The 15,147-nt window shown below is 34.0% G+C and overlaps 3 protein-coding genes across 3 annotated transcripts; all 3 read right to left on the reverse strand.

The window, feature by feature from the left end:
- Positions 1 to 1,206: 1,206 nt before the first annotated feature.
- Positions 1,207 to 2,076, reverse strand: LOC107919751 (EG45-like domain containing protein). The gene is made up of 3 exons (XM_016849129.2): positions 1,910 to 2,076; positions 1,490 to 1,766; positions 1,207 to 1,407 (listed from the first exon to the last, which is right to left on the reverse strand). Exons 1-3 carry the CDS (start codon positions 2,022 to 2,024, stop codon positions 1,401 to 1,403), a joined length of 399 nt encoding a protein of 132 aa, XP_016704618.2. The 5' UTR covers positions 2,025 to 2,076; the 3' UTR covers positions 1,207 to 1,400.
- A 4,133-nt stretch (positions 2,077 to 6,209) lies between these two features.
- LOC107919663 (uncharacterized) lies at positions 6,210 to 6,797 on the reverse strand. The gene is made up of 2 exons (XM_016849075.2): positions 6,693 to 6,797; positions 6,210 to 6,582 (listed from the first exon to the last, which is right to left on the reverse strand). Exons 1-2 carry the CDS (start codon positions 6,769 to 6,771, stop codon positions 6,356 to 6,358), a joined length of 306 nt encoding a protein of 101 aa, XP_016704564.1. The 5' UTR covers positions 6,772 to 6,797; the 3' UTR covers positions 6,210 to 6,355.
- A 977-nt stretch (positions 6,798 to 7,774) lies between these two features.
- On the reverse strand, positions 7,775 to 14,647 carry LOC107919969 (histidine kinase 4). Its single transcript, XM_041109952.1, has 11 exons — positions 13,413 to 14,647; positions 12,929 to 13,168; positions 12,661 to 12,830; positions 11,645 to 11,863; positions 11,369 to 11,555; positions 11,232 to 11,283; positions 10,897 to 11,126; positions 10,590 to 10,688; positions 9,688 to 10,400; positions 8,910 to 9,416; positions 7,775 to 8,498 (listed from the first exon to the last, which is right to left on the reverse strand). The coding sequence occupies exons 1-11, from the start codon at positions 13,752 to 13,754 to the stop codon at positions 8,240 to 8,242; spliced, it is 3,018 nt and encodes a 1,005-aa protein (XP_040965886.1). The 5' UTR covers positions 13,755 to 14,647; the 3' UTR covers positions 7,775 to 8,239.
- Between the last annotated feature and the right edge of the window lie 500 nt (positions 14,648 to 15,147).

Here is a 15,147-nt window from a genome sequence, read left to right on the forward strand (position 1 = left end):
ATATTGCCCTCCTTGTCATCATTTAATGATGAATTTTTAATAAAATAATTTATTTGTATTATTTCTAATGTATAAAAGTTAGGGTAAATTACACCCATGGTCACTTTTGTTTACCTTAGGTTACGTTTTAGTCACTTATGTTATCGTGTTGTAACATTTTAGTCATTGAGCCGTTAATTGTCGTTAACGATATAACGATAAGCTAATGTGGCGCGTTAAATCATCATTTCAAACAAAAAAAATTAGGTTAAATTATACAATTGGTCCCCATATTTTTCATTTTGAGCAATTTAATTTTTTCTTTTATGTTCTTTTAACTTTTTTTTTCATTATTTTCCATTCTCTTCTGCTTTTCCCTCTATTTTCCTACCTTCTCCATTTCTTTCAACATATCAGGAAGTCGAATTGGCAGTGAAGAAAAAAGCATGGTATGGGTTTAATGGGTTTTGGTTATAGGCAGTGATGGTTTTCGACTTCCTACTTATTTCTTCACTGCCAATTCGACTTCTTGATATGTTAAAAGAAATGGAGAATGTAATAAAATATAAGGAGAAACATAAAATAATGGGAAATAATTAAAAAATTAAATATGAACATAAAAAAATTAAATTGCTCAAAATAAAAAATATGAGGATCGATTGTATAATTTACCCTAAAATTTTTGTTTGAAATGATAATTTAACGTGACACGTCAACTTACCGTTACACGGTTAGCGACAATTAATAGCTCAGTGACTAAAATGTTACAACACGATAACATAAGTGACAAAAACGTAACATTTCAAACATAAGTGACTAAAATGTAACCTAAGGTAAACAAAAGTGACCATGGGTGTAGTTTATCCTAAAAGTTAATTTGTTTATTTTTAAATAGCATAAATAAATTGTAATTCGACTCATAAAACAAGTGCCATGAGAAGTTACATCTAACCGCATCCAGCCAGTTTTCAGAGACAGTATGCTCCTCCAACTGCGACGGTACAGTCATGGGTGTACTCTCCTCCGGCTCTCAAGTCATGGGTTGAAGAGCCCAGTGAAGCTTCCAGCTGGACCAGAAATTATACCCAAACTAATTGTGATACCTAACATTAAAGCTGCTACACCCAACAAAACTAGCTGGAAGAAATATGAAATGCTATTGCCTTGAACCGATATGGGTGTGTAATAAACATGGCAAGAATTAAAACTTCAAATGAAGATCCTCTTTATTAATTGTTGAATTGTTATACAGTTAACTGGAAACTGCATAAGATTCAATTCATTATTTTTCAAAATGTTCATCATTTATCATCCACATACATAGGAATATTCACTTCGAAAGTTAAAGATGCCAATGAGACCCACTGCCATATTTCGACCCATATCCGCAAGGGAGATGTCATGTTCCTGCAGGCAATACTTCAGACCCTACATTGCAAAACATGGATAAGTTACAATCTAAAGTTGGAGAAACACCTGAATGCTTAAATTGATTATGAGATTAACATACTGATGAAAGGAAATTTTAATTTTTCCGGCATCTGGATCGGCTATGGAAGCGAAAGCTTCTTGCGATAAATCAATGGTGCCTTCACAACCAGATGGGCAATAATCAACTACTTTCACAACCACATACTTCTTTCCTCTACATGGATGAGGGGATTGGTTGGTTGCCCCTGTGCATTTAACTTTGTATTTTCTCCCGCAAGCTGCTCCATCGTCCCAAATTGCATCACTGGCAGCAGCAATCATCACCCCATCCTTTTGGTATCCGTTACAAGCAGACGCTGCAATTTTTCAACCTCAAAATATCAACTAGTAATCGTACATTAATTTAGCCAGCTATTTGGGTTAAATGCATCCGAAATTTTAGGTCTGCATAACCATTGGATTACTGCAAAGAGTAAAAATTAAGGCAAAGGGGGCTTACGAACGTATGGCTGAGTGTAGAAGGTGGCAGTCCCTGTGTGTGCAACAACTTCCCTCAAGGTGAAGCTGAGCATAAATGCAATGGCTATGCACAAAAGGATGCTAAGCTTCGCCATTCCTTACTTGCTACAAAAGGTGGAATTGATTTTAATAAAGCGAAGGGATGGGCAAATGCTGAAAGAAAGAAGAGCTTTAAATAGCGGCTTCGGAGAATTACTGTACGTGAAGCCATAAACAACTGTGTTCTCGGATTTTACGTACAATACATTCTGAGGTTCATTCTCTGTAATTTTTCTTTCTGTTTGATTCTAGCAACCAATCAACAAGCTTTGCGATTTCTTAATATTAGATTTGTCACACCAACTAAATCAACGATATTATTAATTTTAGATTTTGTCTGAAAAACTAAAATTTATTCAATAATAAATATAGATAATAAATTTACATTTTTTTATCTTTATATTTGTAATTTGTAATTATTTTTATTTAAAGATGATATAAAAGTATAAAAAAAGACAAATATTAAACTTTATTTTGTTACAAACTTGGTTGCTATAATGAAATATTGTTATAGAAATGATTGATTGCAGTTTGTCGATTAAGGTTTAGCTCAATTAGCATTGTTGCTATTATAACAAGAAGGACATGGTCTCGAGTATGCTTAAGCATATTTTTCTTCTGGTTTAAGAAAGTTAAAGGTAGAAGAAGTAGGGGAGAGATCCACTTACACCGGTGTAAAATTAGAATAGTTTTATACTCTTCCATAACTTTTCATACTACTAACATTTTAACAATCCAACCATTGAATTTATTAATATAATTTTATTTGGCATGCATGTAAATTAATGAAAAGATTCTATATTCCTATCATATCAATCTAAAATATTATCAATAATAATATATATTTAACGGTTGATTTTTTTTACATACAACAAATAATTATAAATTTTTAATTTATGACAAGCTCGACAGGCATAATCTACATGAATAAAACATAAAATATTTATAGTATAAAAAATTATGAAATGAAGTAAAACCACTTTAAAAACTTACACCGACATAATCATACCATAAAAAAAATATGTTAGAGATTGTATGACTTGAATCATGTCACTTGTTGAAGAAATAAATACAGTAGCAAAATAAAGAGATCCATGGGGGCGAAAGGCCGAGGGCCATACAGCACAAGTTAAATTCGTATAGAACTATTATTCTTCTATTTGACTTTGATTAGAACATGATTTTTCAACCATTAAATAGATGTAGTCGAAACTCCTCTTGTATCATTCGTTTTTCAACATTAGTGAATCTCTTCTCCTCTGCCCGTAATTTTTTTCCCGAAAGGGCTTCCACGTAAAATATGTCTGTTATATTATTTTTCTTTTCTTATTGCTTTGTAATCATTCTACTGCCATTATCGACGTTTATTATAACAAAATACATAAAAATTACAATTGGGAATTAAAGTGGGTTTAAAATTCAATGGTTATATTTACACAATACAACATAAATGTTAAAGAGAAAAAGAATATTACTGAATAGTTAACTAGAAATTCAATTTGGTGACAAGAAAGATGAAGTTTAGAAGTGATCGAGGTAAATGACACAGGAGAGGAAGGCTATTGGGTATGATGATTCATATTTTTATTCTTTTCTTGCCGTCTCATTGGTTACACTGGTTGTGTTCGGATGCTCAAACAGTGACATAATTGGACCATTTCGGTGCATTTTATGTGCAATACTCATCTATTTATATTTAAGTATGTGCATGTACCAATCAATAAATGATTGGGCGTACTGGTAAAATATATTGTACTTTCAAAAGAAGGTTTCAGGTTTGAATTTTGAAGACGATATTATTAAAAGAAACAACCATAAACTCCGAACATAATTCGTAAAACGAAAATGAAAAACTCTAAAAATATGAAATAAGGCTGTAATTCCAAGGTGAACAACAATAAAAATCAATGGAACGAAAATCCAATGCAAAGGACAGTAAAATAGGTAAATCTTTATTGATGACAAAACTTCAATATTAATTAATTAAATTACTTTCTTGCTAAAGATAGAAATTGCTTAACCCAAGAATATAAAGACAGTTACTGGATCAAGGACTTAAGTAAAAGGAATACAAAATTAGGAATAACAAAAAGTTAATACCTAGGCTCAATTGGTAAGATCTATCCAAGTGTGAACTTAAAATTTATTAAAAGATCAAAATATAGGTTTGAAGCAGAAGCAGTGGCAGTGGTGGCAGAGCCTGAAAATTTTTTTAGGATCGGAATTAAATTGTATATACTTATAATAGTAAAAATAAAGTTTCATCATTTTAATAGCCTATATCTTTATAATTTTTAAAGGGTTAAATCAAATTTTTATCATTTTTACCATTTTAAGGGAGACTATGATCTTCTAGGTCTCCACTACGCTCCGCCATTAATATATGAAAAGTCTCATTTGACCATAATTTGTTTCACATGAAATGAAAAGAAGAATCCTAATCAACCATGGCATTATTGGCTTTGATAAATAAAGCTTTTATCATCTTATTTATTTGAAGTGCACATCAGTTGTTCTTTTTATGATGATTATATATCAACATCAACTCAATTGATGTTCCCACTTATCACTTAGGGCAACATTAATTTAAAGGAAACCTTTCATGTAGAATGCACTTAGATAGTGCACAAATATATGTTCATGTTTGTTCATCTTTGAGTGATTAGATAAATTATTTTTGGGAGAATTTACTTTAAATATAAAAGAATGAGGATGTAATTATTCGAGGGTTACGATAGATTAAGCTTAAATAATTTCTTGCGTTATAAATTTAAGTATGATGGGCTTAATTTTCTACATGGCCCAATAACTCAATTCCAATCCAAGAGAATGACAGCCTAATTTAAATGTACTGGCCCAACAGTTGGTGACAAGCAATCTTCAAGCAAAAGAATTTGAAGGTTCAAAAAGCCAGACTTTATGAAGCCTAATAATGCAAGCCCAAGAGGGTATTTTGGATGGAAGGTTCTAATAAGCTTCCAATGGTCGTAATTACATAAATTTCGTATATCATCAATGAATAATAACATGATATATTATCATTAACTTAAATAAAATAAATTATAAAAGACTTATAAATAAATGTTAATAATTTTATTTAAACATAATTAAACATTAATTGAACAACTAAATAAATATTAATGAGTCTTAAATTTAGGATCTTGAGTTTAAGTGTTTAAGGTTTTAACATAATTAAGCATAGTAATATAATGATAAATTTATATTTTAACCCATTTATAAATTAATAGTCTAGAGTAAAAAGTCGAAGTAATAAATGTAAATGAGACAATTTAGTTAAAGGTTTGAATATAGTCACTGAAATTTAAATCAAAACTCTCCTAATAAATCACACAATTTATCCATGGTTAGTAATAGAGGTGAGCGTTTGATCGAATTGAGACGAATCGAATCGAATCGAGTGAAAAAATTTCGAGTTCACGAGTACTATTTTATCATTCTGACTCAATTTGAATTTTTTTTCGAATCTATTTGAATTGTTCCTTTTCTATTCATATCAGCATTTCGTATAGAGGTTATTACGTCAGCAATAGTGTCCTTACCCATGGTAAACTAAAATTTTTGTTGCTCCCGAATTTTTATATAACCAACGTGGTCTTTTTTTTTTTACTTAGTAAAGGTATATACGTGAGACACAATCTACTAATTAAGAGTCGAGTCTAGTCGAATTGAGTGAAATTGTTCGAGTTCAATTAAAAAAATTAAACCTGTCAAATAAAAATATTGTTATAGTATAACTACTTCCATATTAGAGCACATAAATTTGAAACCATATATATTTGAAAATTTTGTCAAAAAAAATAATCAAAAAAATAAATACTTGAGTATAATAAATTTGAATCATTAATTAGGTCTCAAAATTATTATTTTAGAAAAAAATTTAAAATTTTATTTATTTTTTATAATTTTTATAATTTTTTTAAAATATAATTTTTTTAATATTTATAAATATTTTGAATTTTTTTGTATTCTTTGTTAAGAGAGACCCATTTGCTTATTTTTAAAGTTGACAAGAACCAAAAGAGTATTTACACCAATATATTATTTGAATCATGCAAGTTATTCGAATTGTGAAATTCAACTCGACTCGAACTCGAAACTCGAATTAAGTTATTCGAGTTGACTCAAATAATTTGAATAACTTAATTCGATTAACTCAAAATTCGATTTTTTTTTGCTGAAATTGATCTTTCTTGTCACCAAATTGAATTTCTAGTTAACTATTTCAATAATATTCTTTTTTCTTTAACATTAATTTAGTTCAAACAGTCTGCTTTGCAATATATAGTTTCATTTTAAAATTCCCACATTTTGTGGTCGATCTTATTCATGATTATTTGAAATATATCAAAAGGCAAGCTAAGTCTAGTTATGGAAATGGAAGATCAGGAGGTGGTCCGAGCGGGCAATTCTTTTCGCAATCGGCTCTCACAGTATAACACTCTGATTTTCTTGATATGCAGCACCAACAGCTGCGGAATATGCTATCACCGGAAGCTGGCCCCGATGTAGGACAAGGTCTATGACTGCATGGTCCTAGTGTTATTTTGCTGCCCGGGTCAAGTTCATTGCCATGGATGCTGCTGCTTCTACTACCTGCAATTCAAATGAAATTTGCCATTAAAGAAAGAATCATTTCAATGTATGAAAAGTTGATAAAATATGAAAAGATCAAACCAGAGTAAACTAAAAATCAGTATACGCACATTCATGAAAAGCTGGAAGAGAGGTGAAGAGCAGTAAAAGGAAGGCCAAACGAGTAGCCATGAACTTGGTTGCTACCATTGTTGATGTGAAATATGATTGAAGTTCTTTACGTGAGGTTTGAATATATATATATATATAGAAAATTCTATAAATAGTTAAGACTAATCAAAAGATGTTTACATTTATTTGAGAGGATTCACTGCTAAAAATTGCATAGGGTTGTTATTCAATATTTGGCTTTTCCCGGAAAGGAAAGAAATCTTAAAACATTAATTTTTTTTAATGATGTTTGCATGGTAACTCGTGTGATAGTGCACATGTTGATATGACACTATTTATCCTATATGCACATATATTTTTCGTAGATTGTTATGTGAGCTACCATGTTAAAAAATTTAATATTTTATTCAGTATTTTTGTTAAAAAACATAAATTTGGCTCTTTTTAAAAAATTGATAGTCAAATTTGATATTTTAAAAAGATCAATGGCCGATTTTAATTAAAAAAAATAAATGTCAAATTGACAAAATATGTAAACCTTAAGAGCTAAATTTTGAATTACTTTTAATTTTAATATGGAACAATTCTTTCTAATTATAAATTGAACAATGGTAGCAACCAAGTTCATGGCTATTCGTTTGGCCTTCCTTTTACTGCTCTTCACCTCTCTTTCAGCTTTTCATGAACGTGCGTATACTGATTTTTAGTTTACTCTGGTTTGATCTTCTCATATTTTATCAACTTTTCGTACATTGAAATGATTCTTTCTTTAATGGCAAATTTCATATGAATTGCAGGTAGTAGAAGCAGCAGCATCCATGGCAATGAACTTGACCCAGGCAGCAAAATAACACTAGGACCATGCATTCATAGACCTTGTCCTACATCGGGGCCAGCTTCCGGCAATGGCATATTCCGCAGCTGTTGGTGCTGTATATCAAGAAAATCAGAGTGTTATACTGTGAGGGCAGATTGCGAAAAGAATTGCCCCCTCGGACCACCTCCTGATCTTCCATTTCCATTACTAGACTTAGCTTTTGATATATTTCAAATAATCATGAATAAGATCGACCACAAAATGTGGAAATTTTAAAATGAAACTATATATTGCAGAGCAGACTGTTTTATACTTGTTAGCTACCTCTTTCTGATATTTGAAACTCAATAACAAAAAGTTTACAGCAAAATTTAGAAGAAAAAAAAACATGGCACAAAGGCCTATTCCAAAGAAAGTTCCAAAGTCTAGAGAGAATGAGATTTACACCTTTTGACTCTAATATGAAGATCTATACAAACAGTCGGGGATGGAGTCATTGTGGTAGTATACATGTACTAAGATACTAATCAGGTTAAAATTGAAGTTGGTTAGAAATGAATGCAAGAACATGCATGTTTTTTCTATTGGAGAGGTCAAGAATCCTCAGAAATCCAAGCAAACCATTCAGTGATTAAACCCAAATGCACCAGCAGGACGGGGAAAATTGCTGGCGATGTCCAACCAGCATATAATTCAAGGTTTTGCTTTTGGATGATGTAGGAGGTGTTGCTATGAGTCCGAGATGGGTTTCGTTTTGAAGAACTTTGCTACAGCTAGGTAAAGATTTTCCTCCTCAAAGGGCTTTGAGACGTATCCGTCCATCCCACATTTCAGGCACTCATCATAGGTGGCGTGAATTACATCAGCTGTCATGGCTAATATCGGGATATGCCACTCACCAGTCCTGATAGACCCTTCTTCTGTCCCTCCGTTCATCTGTTCATTTGCCTGACTCTCCATCATGCGAATTCGACGAGTTGCCTCAAACCTGAAATAATAGTCCATGATATTAAAATTCACACCCTATCTTTACAAAATGATTAAAATTCATATATATTTGTATAAGATTTAAAGGAGGATTATCTGACAAAATGAATAATCACAAGCTAACCATGGGCAACATTTAAATAATGCACTACAACAAAATAATGATTATCAAGTTCTCACTCAAATGAGAAATTTGGTATCTAGTGGAGACAAAACCATAAGGCTAATCAAAGGAATTTGGTCCACAAATGAAGTGTAACTGTGAAGAAATAATGTGCCAACAGCCATGTGATGTTTAGACCGGACCGGACCATAGATATGTCTAAAAACAACATACAGACTTTGCTTTCTTTTTCCTGTATTTGGTGCTTAGATTGTCAACTGCCCAATGTTAAAGATATGGTATACATACCCGTCCATTTCGGGCATCTGAATATCCATGAAGCAAGCGTCAAAACTGTGTGGAAGTTGAAGCAATTTAAGTGCAGCTTTTCCACTTTCAGCACATTCTACGGCAGCTCCAAACTTTTTCAATGCGCCAGCAGCAACTCTCCGGTTTACCATATTGTCATCAACTACTAATATTTTCTTTCCACAAAGAAGACTCCCAAGGACAGACGATCCATACAGCATGCCTCTTCCAGGCTGCCTCTTCTTCCCTGTCCCAAGCACCTGCTGAAGACATGCAGCCACCATACTTGCCCTCAAAGGTTTCATAATAGTAGTATCTGCAAAACCTGCTGCCCTTGCTTTCTCGAGTTCAGCATTAGTAATATTTGTCGCAAGAAGAATCATCTTTGGTGACTTAAACACGTGTCCGTTTTGCTGCCTGTCCAACGTTCGTAAGCTCAAACCGCCATCCTCACCAGAAAGCCATGAATCCTTCTCAACAAGAACTATATCCGGTTGAGTTTTACTTCTGCGACGATCAAAGATATAATTCAACAAAGTTAACATCATAAGATGAATAGAAAGCACAAAGGGTCTTTTTTTCCCAGTGATCATAACAAAGGCATCAGAAAAGGTACTGAAGAAACTACAAATTGTGTTAAAAATGAGTAATTGTTGACAAGATCTTGTCAAATGTGATTAAATCATCAACCAAACATAGGGCAAATTCCCCAAATGCAAACTATAGTTTTACTGAATTTACAATCTCTCAAATATGATAATTCTAAACTAAAACGTACCCGCATGAAGAACCATTTTTACCACAAGCAGAAGCAGCTATTTTGACACTATTCGCAAATTCAACCAGCATGCCAAGCCTCTTCAAGTGGTACCGAGTTACAGCAGCTCTAACTGGTTTTCCGTCAACTACCACAGCTTTCAATCCTCTGAAACCAGATGGAAGATCTTCGGCATTGGGTTTTTTTGTATCACTAAATGAAGCTCTTTTACACCTCCCAAAGACTGTGGTGAATGAGAATGTGCTTCCAACTTGTGGTCTGCTGATGAAGCTTATGTGACCACCCATTAGCTCAACCAAACACTTAGTAATGCTCAGGCCTATGCCAGTCCCACCATAATTTCTAGAGGTTGAGCTATCCGCCTGCATAAAGGGCATGAAAACCCTGTCCTGGGCAATCAAAGGGATCCCAATGCCAGTATCTTCCACAGATACCATCAAAGTGACACTCTGAGAAGCTTCATCAGCAGCTTTCATTTTTACTGAGGCATCATATCGCAATTCTTCGCCGGCAACTAAATGCTTGAAGGAATCCCAACTGTTCCGCTCATCAGCAGCTTCATAACCACTCAAGGTTTTAAACTGGCGAGCACCTGATACCAATGCATCTTCATCTGACCCTCCATTCAAACAAGTTTCAGCTTTAGGATCTTCCATAGGCTTCGGGTTTTCAGCTAGATGGACTTTAACAAATATGTGCCCCCGTTCTGTAAACTGTCAAACACTCATTTTTAAGTCATTATCAATTTATTAAATGAAATTTTATATACAATAATCAGTCAAATAGCAGAAACTAAACTCAATAATGCAATCTACTAATAAGATCAAAACTTCCATCAATTAAGTAGATAGCAATCTACCTACAAAATTGGCAAAAGGAGAGAAGGTTGAGCACCCACTTACTTTAACAGAGTTCCCAACAAGATTCGTAATTATCTGTCTAAATCTCCCTGGATCCCCCATAACCATTTCAGGAACTTTATCAGAAACAAACACTGCCAGCTTCAGTTCCCAAACAATTACAACGAGTTTGAGTCATTGTAATGTATCACAAGTAACACCATTTATTGACATCAACAACGCCACCAAGACATGGAAAGGAAAAGGGAAAAGAGAAGGCAAATTAGTTCAAGCATTATAGGAACTGTCTAAAATGAAGAAGCATATTGAACAATGCACTGTGTTTTCTATTAATTTTATCCAGACTTACCTCAACACCTTTGTTTCTAGACTTCTCAGAAAATAAAGAGAGCACATCATCTAGGATAGACCGAAGGTCAAAGGGGACAGTTTCCAGCTCCAACTTTCCAGCTTCAATTTTAGCACGGTCAAGCACCTCATTTATCAATGTTATCAGTGCCTTTCCACAGACTTGAGCAGTTTGAGCATAATCCCTTTGTGTTGAACTTAAATCAGTATCTAAAAGCAAAGCAAGCATCCCTGCAACCATTCAAGATTTCATCAGAACATTGCTGATTAAAATTATTTGATGTCCTTGAATGTATATTTCACATAGAAAACCTTAAGGAGCAATCTGGAACATACCAAGGATGCCATTCATGGGAGTCCTGATTTCATGAGAAACTGTTGCCAAAAACTGCAACAAGAATGCATCATAATTAGTTTTAGCTTGGAAGTGGGTGGTCAACCATGTGTTGATAGATATATCTTGAAATACATACCTGTGATTTGGCCACATCAGCAGCTTCTGCTCGAACCTTAAGCTCTTCCATTTCATGGAAATCATCTTCAACTTTAACAATGTGTATTGCTGCACCATATAAGATATAGCCAACCAATAAGCAGATCACGAAGAATAAGAAGGCCGTGGTCAGCGCAGTCCATGATGTGGGTGCCTTCTGATGATATCTGCTCAGAAGGCCAAATAGTAAGTGCTTGCAAAAATAAATGCAGTCATTCCATCAACCTTGTGAATATGTAGCCAGTTATACACTTACCTACATATCATCTGATGCTTCCTGAATGGATCTCCAAAATCAAGCTTGCTTTCATGCAATAAAGCCAGGTCACCATCTTGATTTTGGTGACCATACATGATCAAGTGATCAGAAGAATTAGTAATATCATATACATTCACTAGGATTGCCTGATTTCCAGCAAGTTGCCCAAGTAAATTCTCCACAAGTGACTCCACATCAAATGCACCACCAAGGTATCTGTGTTTATTTAAAAGTTTTTTTATGCATAAGAAAATCTAAGATGCAAAAATAAAGAAGTGTAGTAACTGAAGCAATCCCCCCCCCTTGGGATGTATTTCTATCCATTGTAATAACTGGAAGTCTAGTTAGCCAGAAAAATAGTAGCACAAAGAAAATGTTATGAATGTCAAACTCAAATTTACGGAGAAACTAGAAATGTCCAGTGCCAGGAACAAGTGATGTAAAGATGGTAAAGGTGCTTATGTGGCACCAACAGAAGTACTGGCAACTGTATCTGGTCAAGGAGCACCAAATTGCTGGTGTTGATCACAATGAAACAATAAATGTCAGTGGAAGCAAAAATGCTGATATCAGCAGCATAACCATGATTAGGTCATAAAGTAGCAAATACCCTAGAAATATATTGAGGTGGTCGTATGAGTCACTTTGGACCATCTGGTGTCAATGGTCTTGCTCTCCAGACTCTCAATAGGAAAAAGGAGATGAAGGTTTCTGATTGTCCACTAAATGAAGAATAGAATCTTTTCGGCTAACTTATATACGATCAAATAAACTTCAACAGAAATCACATAAAAGTCTAAACCTTTTTCCCCTTGACATGTGCACTCTAATACAACTGCAGTTGCTATAGACTGCAAACTCTCATCATCAACACTTTCAAACTATCTAGTGCCAAATACATTCGCTAACTTTCGAAAGCAAAAGCTTAAAAGAAAAGACCAAGCACAAAAAGGGTTTCAAACAAAAAAAAAAAACTTGGATTTCCAATTAGAAAGACAAGCTGGAGTACTTACCCAGCAGTTGCTTCAATGCGCTCTTGCTCAGTAGGACTCGGTGGGAGCTTGGATTTGTAAACAGGGAATGTCAACACAACACCAAGATGATGAGAGCCCAGTAACCTGAAGGGGCTAGTTAGGACAGCTTTCCCAGTAGCCCTAGCCCTTAATATGTTTTCTCGATCCTCCTGCACATTGGAACATGGATATTACCACTCCAATCTAATCCTGAACCAAATATCAGACCAAAGGTAAAGATAAAACTTATAAGCAGATTGTAGGTAACAGCATACCTCCCCGACATCATGTCAAGCGATTCGATGTAAGAAACAGTTTCTTGAGAGAAAATCACAGGGGCATATTCATCTCGAATAGGAGAAGGTTCCCTCTTCATTGTCTTTATTGTCCACCCATGCTGCCTCTCAAAATTCTCCCTCTCAGAATGAACTACTCTTTCCGCATAGGCCACCCCACTAAGCAATGGCCTCTCAAAAGCAGTTCTAGCAGTGTACTCCGCAAAAGTCTCCTGCATTTCTTGCAAAGAACAAAAATAGCCCAAAGTGCACAATCAGAAACTCACACAAAAGATGAACAAGAAAAATATTTCACCATTGGATGTCAACATCAACCAAACTCAGATTTTCAGAGGCCATATGTCTAACGAAAAAACAACAAATGTAAAACTTTAAATTAAATAGAAATTTCAAAATATCAGGACCCCATAAATTCCACAGAAAAGAAGGAAAACAAGATCAAACTTCAGGAACAACCTGATCAATAGCAGATGGATCCTTGTAGTAATGAAAAGTGGAGACAAGAATGGCCAGGGCATGAACATGGTTAACACTAACACTGAATTGATCCTGCAACATCCTTGCCCTTTGATCACACATGCTACTCAACACCTCCTTCCTCCTTACTTTGTTGTCAGCATCCATCTTTTTGTAGATCCAAGTGCTGAGAAAAGCCATCACCATTACCCAAAGCAACAAAAATTTTGGTAACCAAGCCCTGTTAGCTTGAATAAATGTGTACCCTCTTTTGGTCCTCATTTGTTCATTCACTTTCACAGTCACTGAGTGGTGGTAGCTCTGTTGCAACTTAAGACCCATCAGCAAAAGAACAAGATCGGCTCAACTTGTTTCTCCATGTCTTCTTACTTTTCTTCTTTCTTTGATACTACCCCCTTCATATCTGAGCAAGAAAAAATCCCCCAAGAAAACATGCATACACCATAACTAAGGTAACTTTCTTGTAAGTACAGGCCATTTCAACAAATACCCTTTTTTCCTGCACTGGAACATGATGAGCTAAAACTTCAAGTTTTATGTATCATCATAACATTGTTTTGCGTGATAAAGAACCAAAAAGTTGGAAAAATAATTACAAGCTAGCACGAAGAAATGGACCAAAGAAATAAATTTTTCACATCACAAGAAGAAGAGAAGAAAAGGAGAAGGGAGACTCAGAACTCAAGAAAGAGAAAAACTTTTCAACTCTCAAGAGACAAGCATGGCTCTCAAAAGATGTAAAACAGCTCAAATTCCCAAGATATCTCACTATCTCCCTCTACAAAAAATTGGCTTCTTTTCTCTGTTTTATCTCTTGCCATATAAAAAAATTGGAAATTTCACGGAGGAAAAATACACTAATCATGTTCTTTTCAAAGCGTGAGAGTGTTGTTTTAGTTTAAGACTGAAAGACAAAGAAGAGCACGTTCACTGTATTTCCCCCTATATTAAAATCACATTTTGCAGATTGACCAGCAAACACTCACTCGCTCTCACAGCAAAGCACAACAAGGCGAAGATCAAATACATTAAAACCCAAAAAATAAAGAACAAAAAAAGTAAGATCTTTGGAGTGAGAAATGGGGTTATTTGAAAGATAACAATATTTACCTACACACCTAGTACATAAATCATTTTTTTTCTTTAAAAAAATACAGAACCAATGTTATTCTTTGGTTCTCCTTTGTTCTATGCTTTTCTTTTAATTTATTATTGTTGTAATGGTAATGAAATTTTTCAAAGTTTTCAACTTTCTTCTTTTCTTTTTAAAGTGAAGTGAATCGAAGTTCTAGGATTTTTGCCCATATGCTGCTGTCTCCCTCTACACTAAACCCACATTAGCTACAACACTTACTATTTAAAGTGAGTTCAAAAATTAATCTTTCACATTCGATAAATTAAAAGTTCAGTAATTAATTTTCCGTATTTAGTAGATTCATTAAATGATAGATATAGGTCACGAGTGTTAAAACTATTTCATACTTAAGGTAAGGATCAAACCACTATTCACTGATTAAGATAAAAAAAATTATTATCATCTCACCCTAAATCTCGTGATTTAAAGAAACTTTTATAACGCTAATAAAATAATCTTCCTCATCCTAAACTTTATATTAAAAAAAATTGGTGAAATGGGATTTACTTTATAGGGAAGTCCAAAGGGTTTCATTCAACTTGCGATATGATTTTGTTTTTGATTCCTTCTTATGGGTTT

The sequence above is a fragment of the Gossypium hirsutum genome, chromosome D13 (genome assembly GCF_007990345.1).
Source record: "Gossypium hirsutum isolate 1008001.06 chromosome D13, Gossypium_hirsutum_v2.1, whole genome shotgun sequence".
Lineage (NCBI taxonomy): Eukaryota > Viridiplantae > Streptophyta > Magnoliopsida > Malvales > Malvaceae > Gossypium > Gossypium hirsutum.

Bases quoted from the DNA above. Each gene is read 5' to 3' on its own strand.
- LOC107919663 (XM_016849075.2), bottom strand. From the start codon at position 6,771: ATGGTAGCAACCAAGTTCATGGCTACTCGTTTGGCCTTCCTTTTACTG. The intron at 6,583-6,692 runs GTGCGTATACTG...TTTGAATTGCAG, and splicing joins TCTTCCAGCTTTTCATGAAT to GTAGTAGAAGCAGCAGCATC.
- LOC107919751 (XM_016849129.2), bottom strand. From the start codon at position 2,024: ATGGCGAAGCTTAGCATCCTTTTGTGCATAGCCATTGCATTTATGCTC. The intron at 1,767-1,909 runs GTAAGCCCCCTT...GAAAAATTGCAG, and splicing joins CTACACTCAGCCATACGTTC to CGTCTGCTTGTAACGGATAC.
- LOC107919969 (XM_041109952.1), bottom strand. From the start codon at position 13,754: ATGGGTCTTAAGTTGCAACAGAGCTACCACCACTCAGTGACTGTGAAA. The intron at 11,556-11,644 runs GTAAGTGTATAA...CCTTCTGAGCAG, and splicing joins AAGCATCAGATGATATGTAG to ATATCATCAGAAGGCACCCA. The intron at 8,499-8,909 runs GTATGTATACCA...CTATTATTTCAG, and splicing joins CAGATGCCCGAAATGGACGG to GTTTGAGGCAACTCGTCGAA.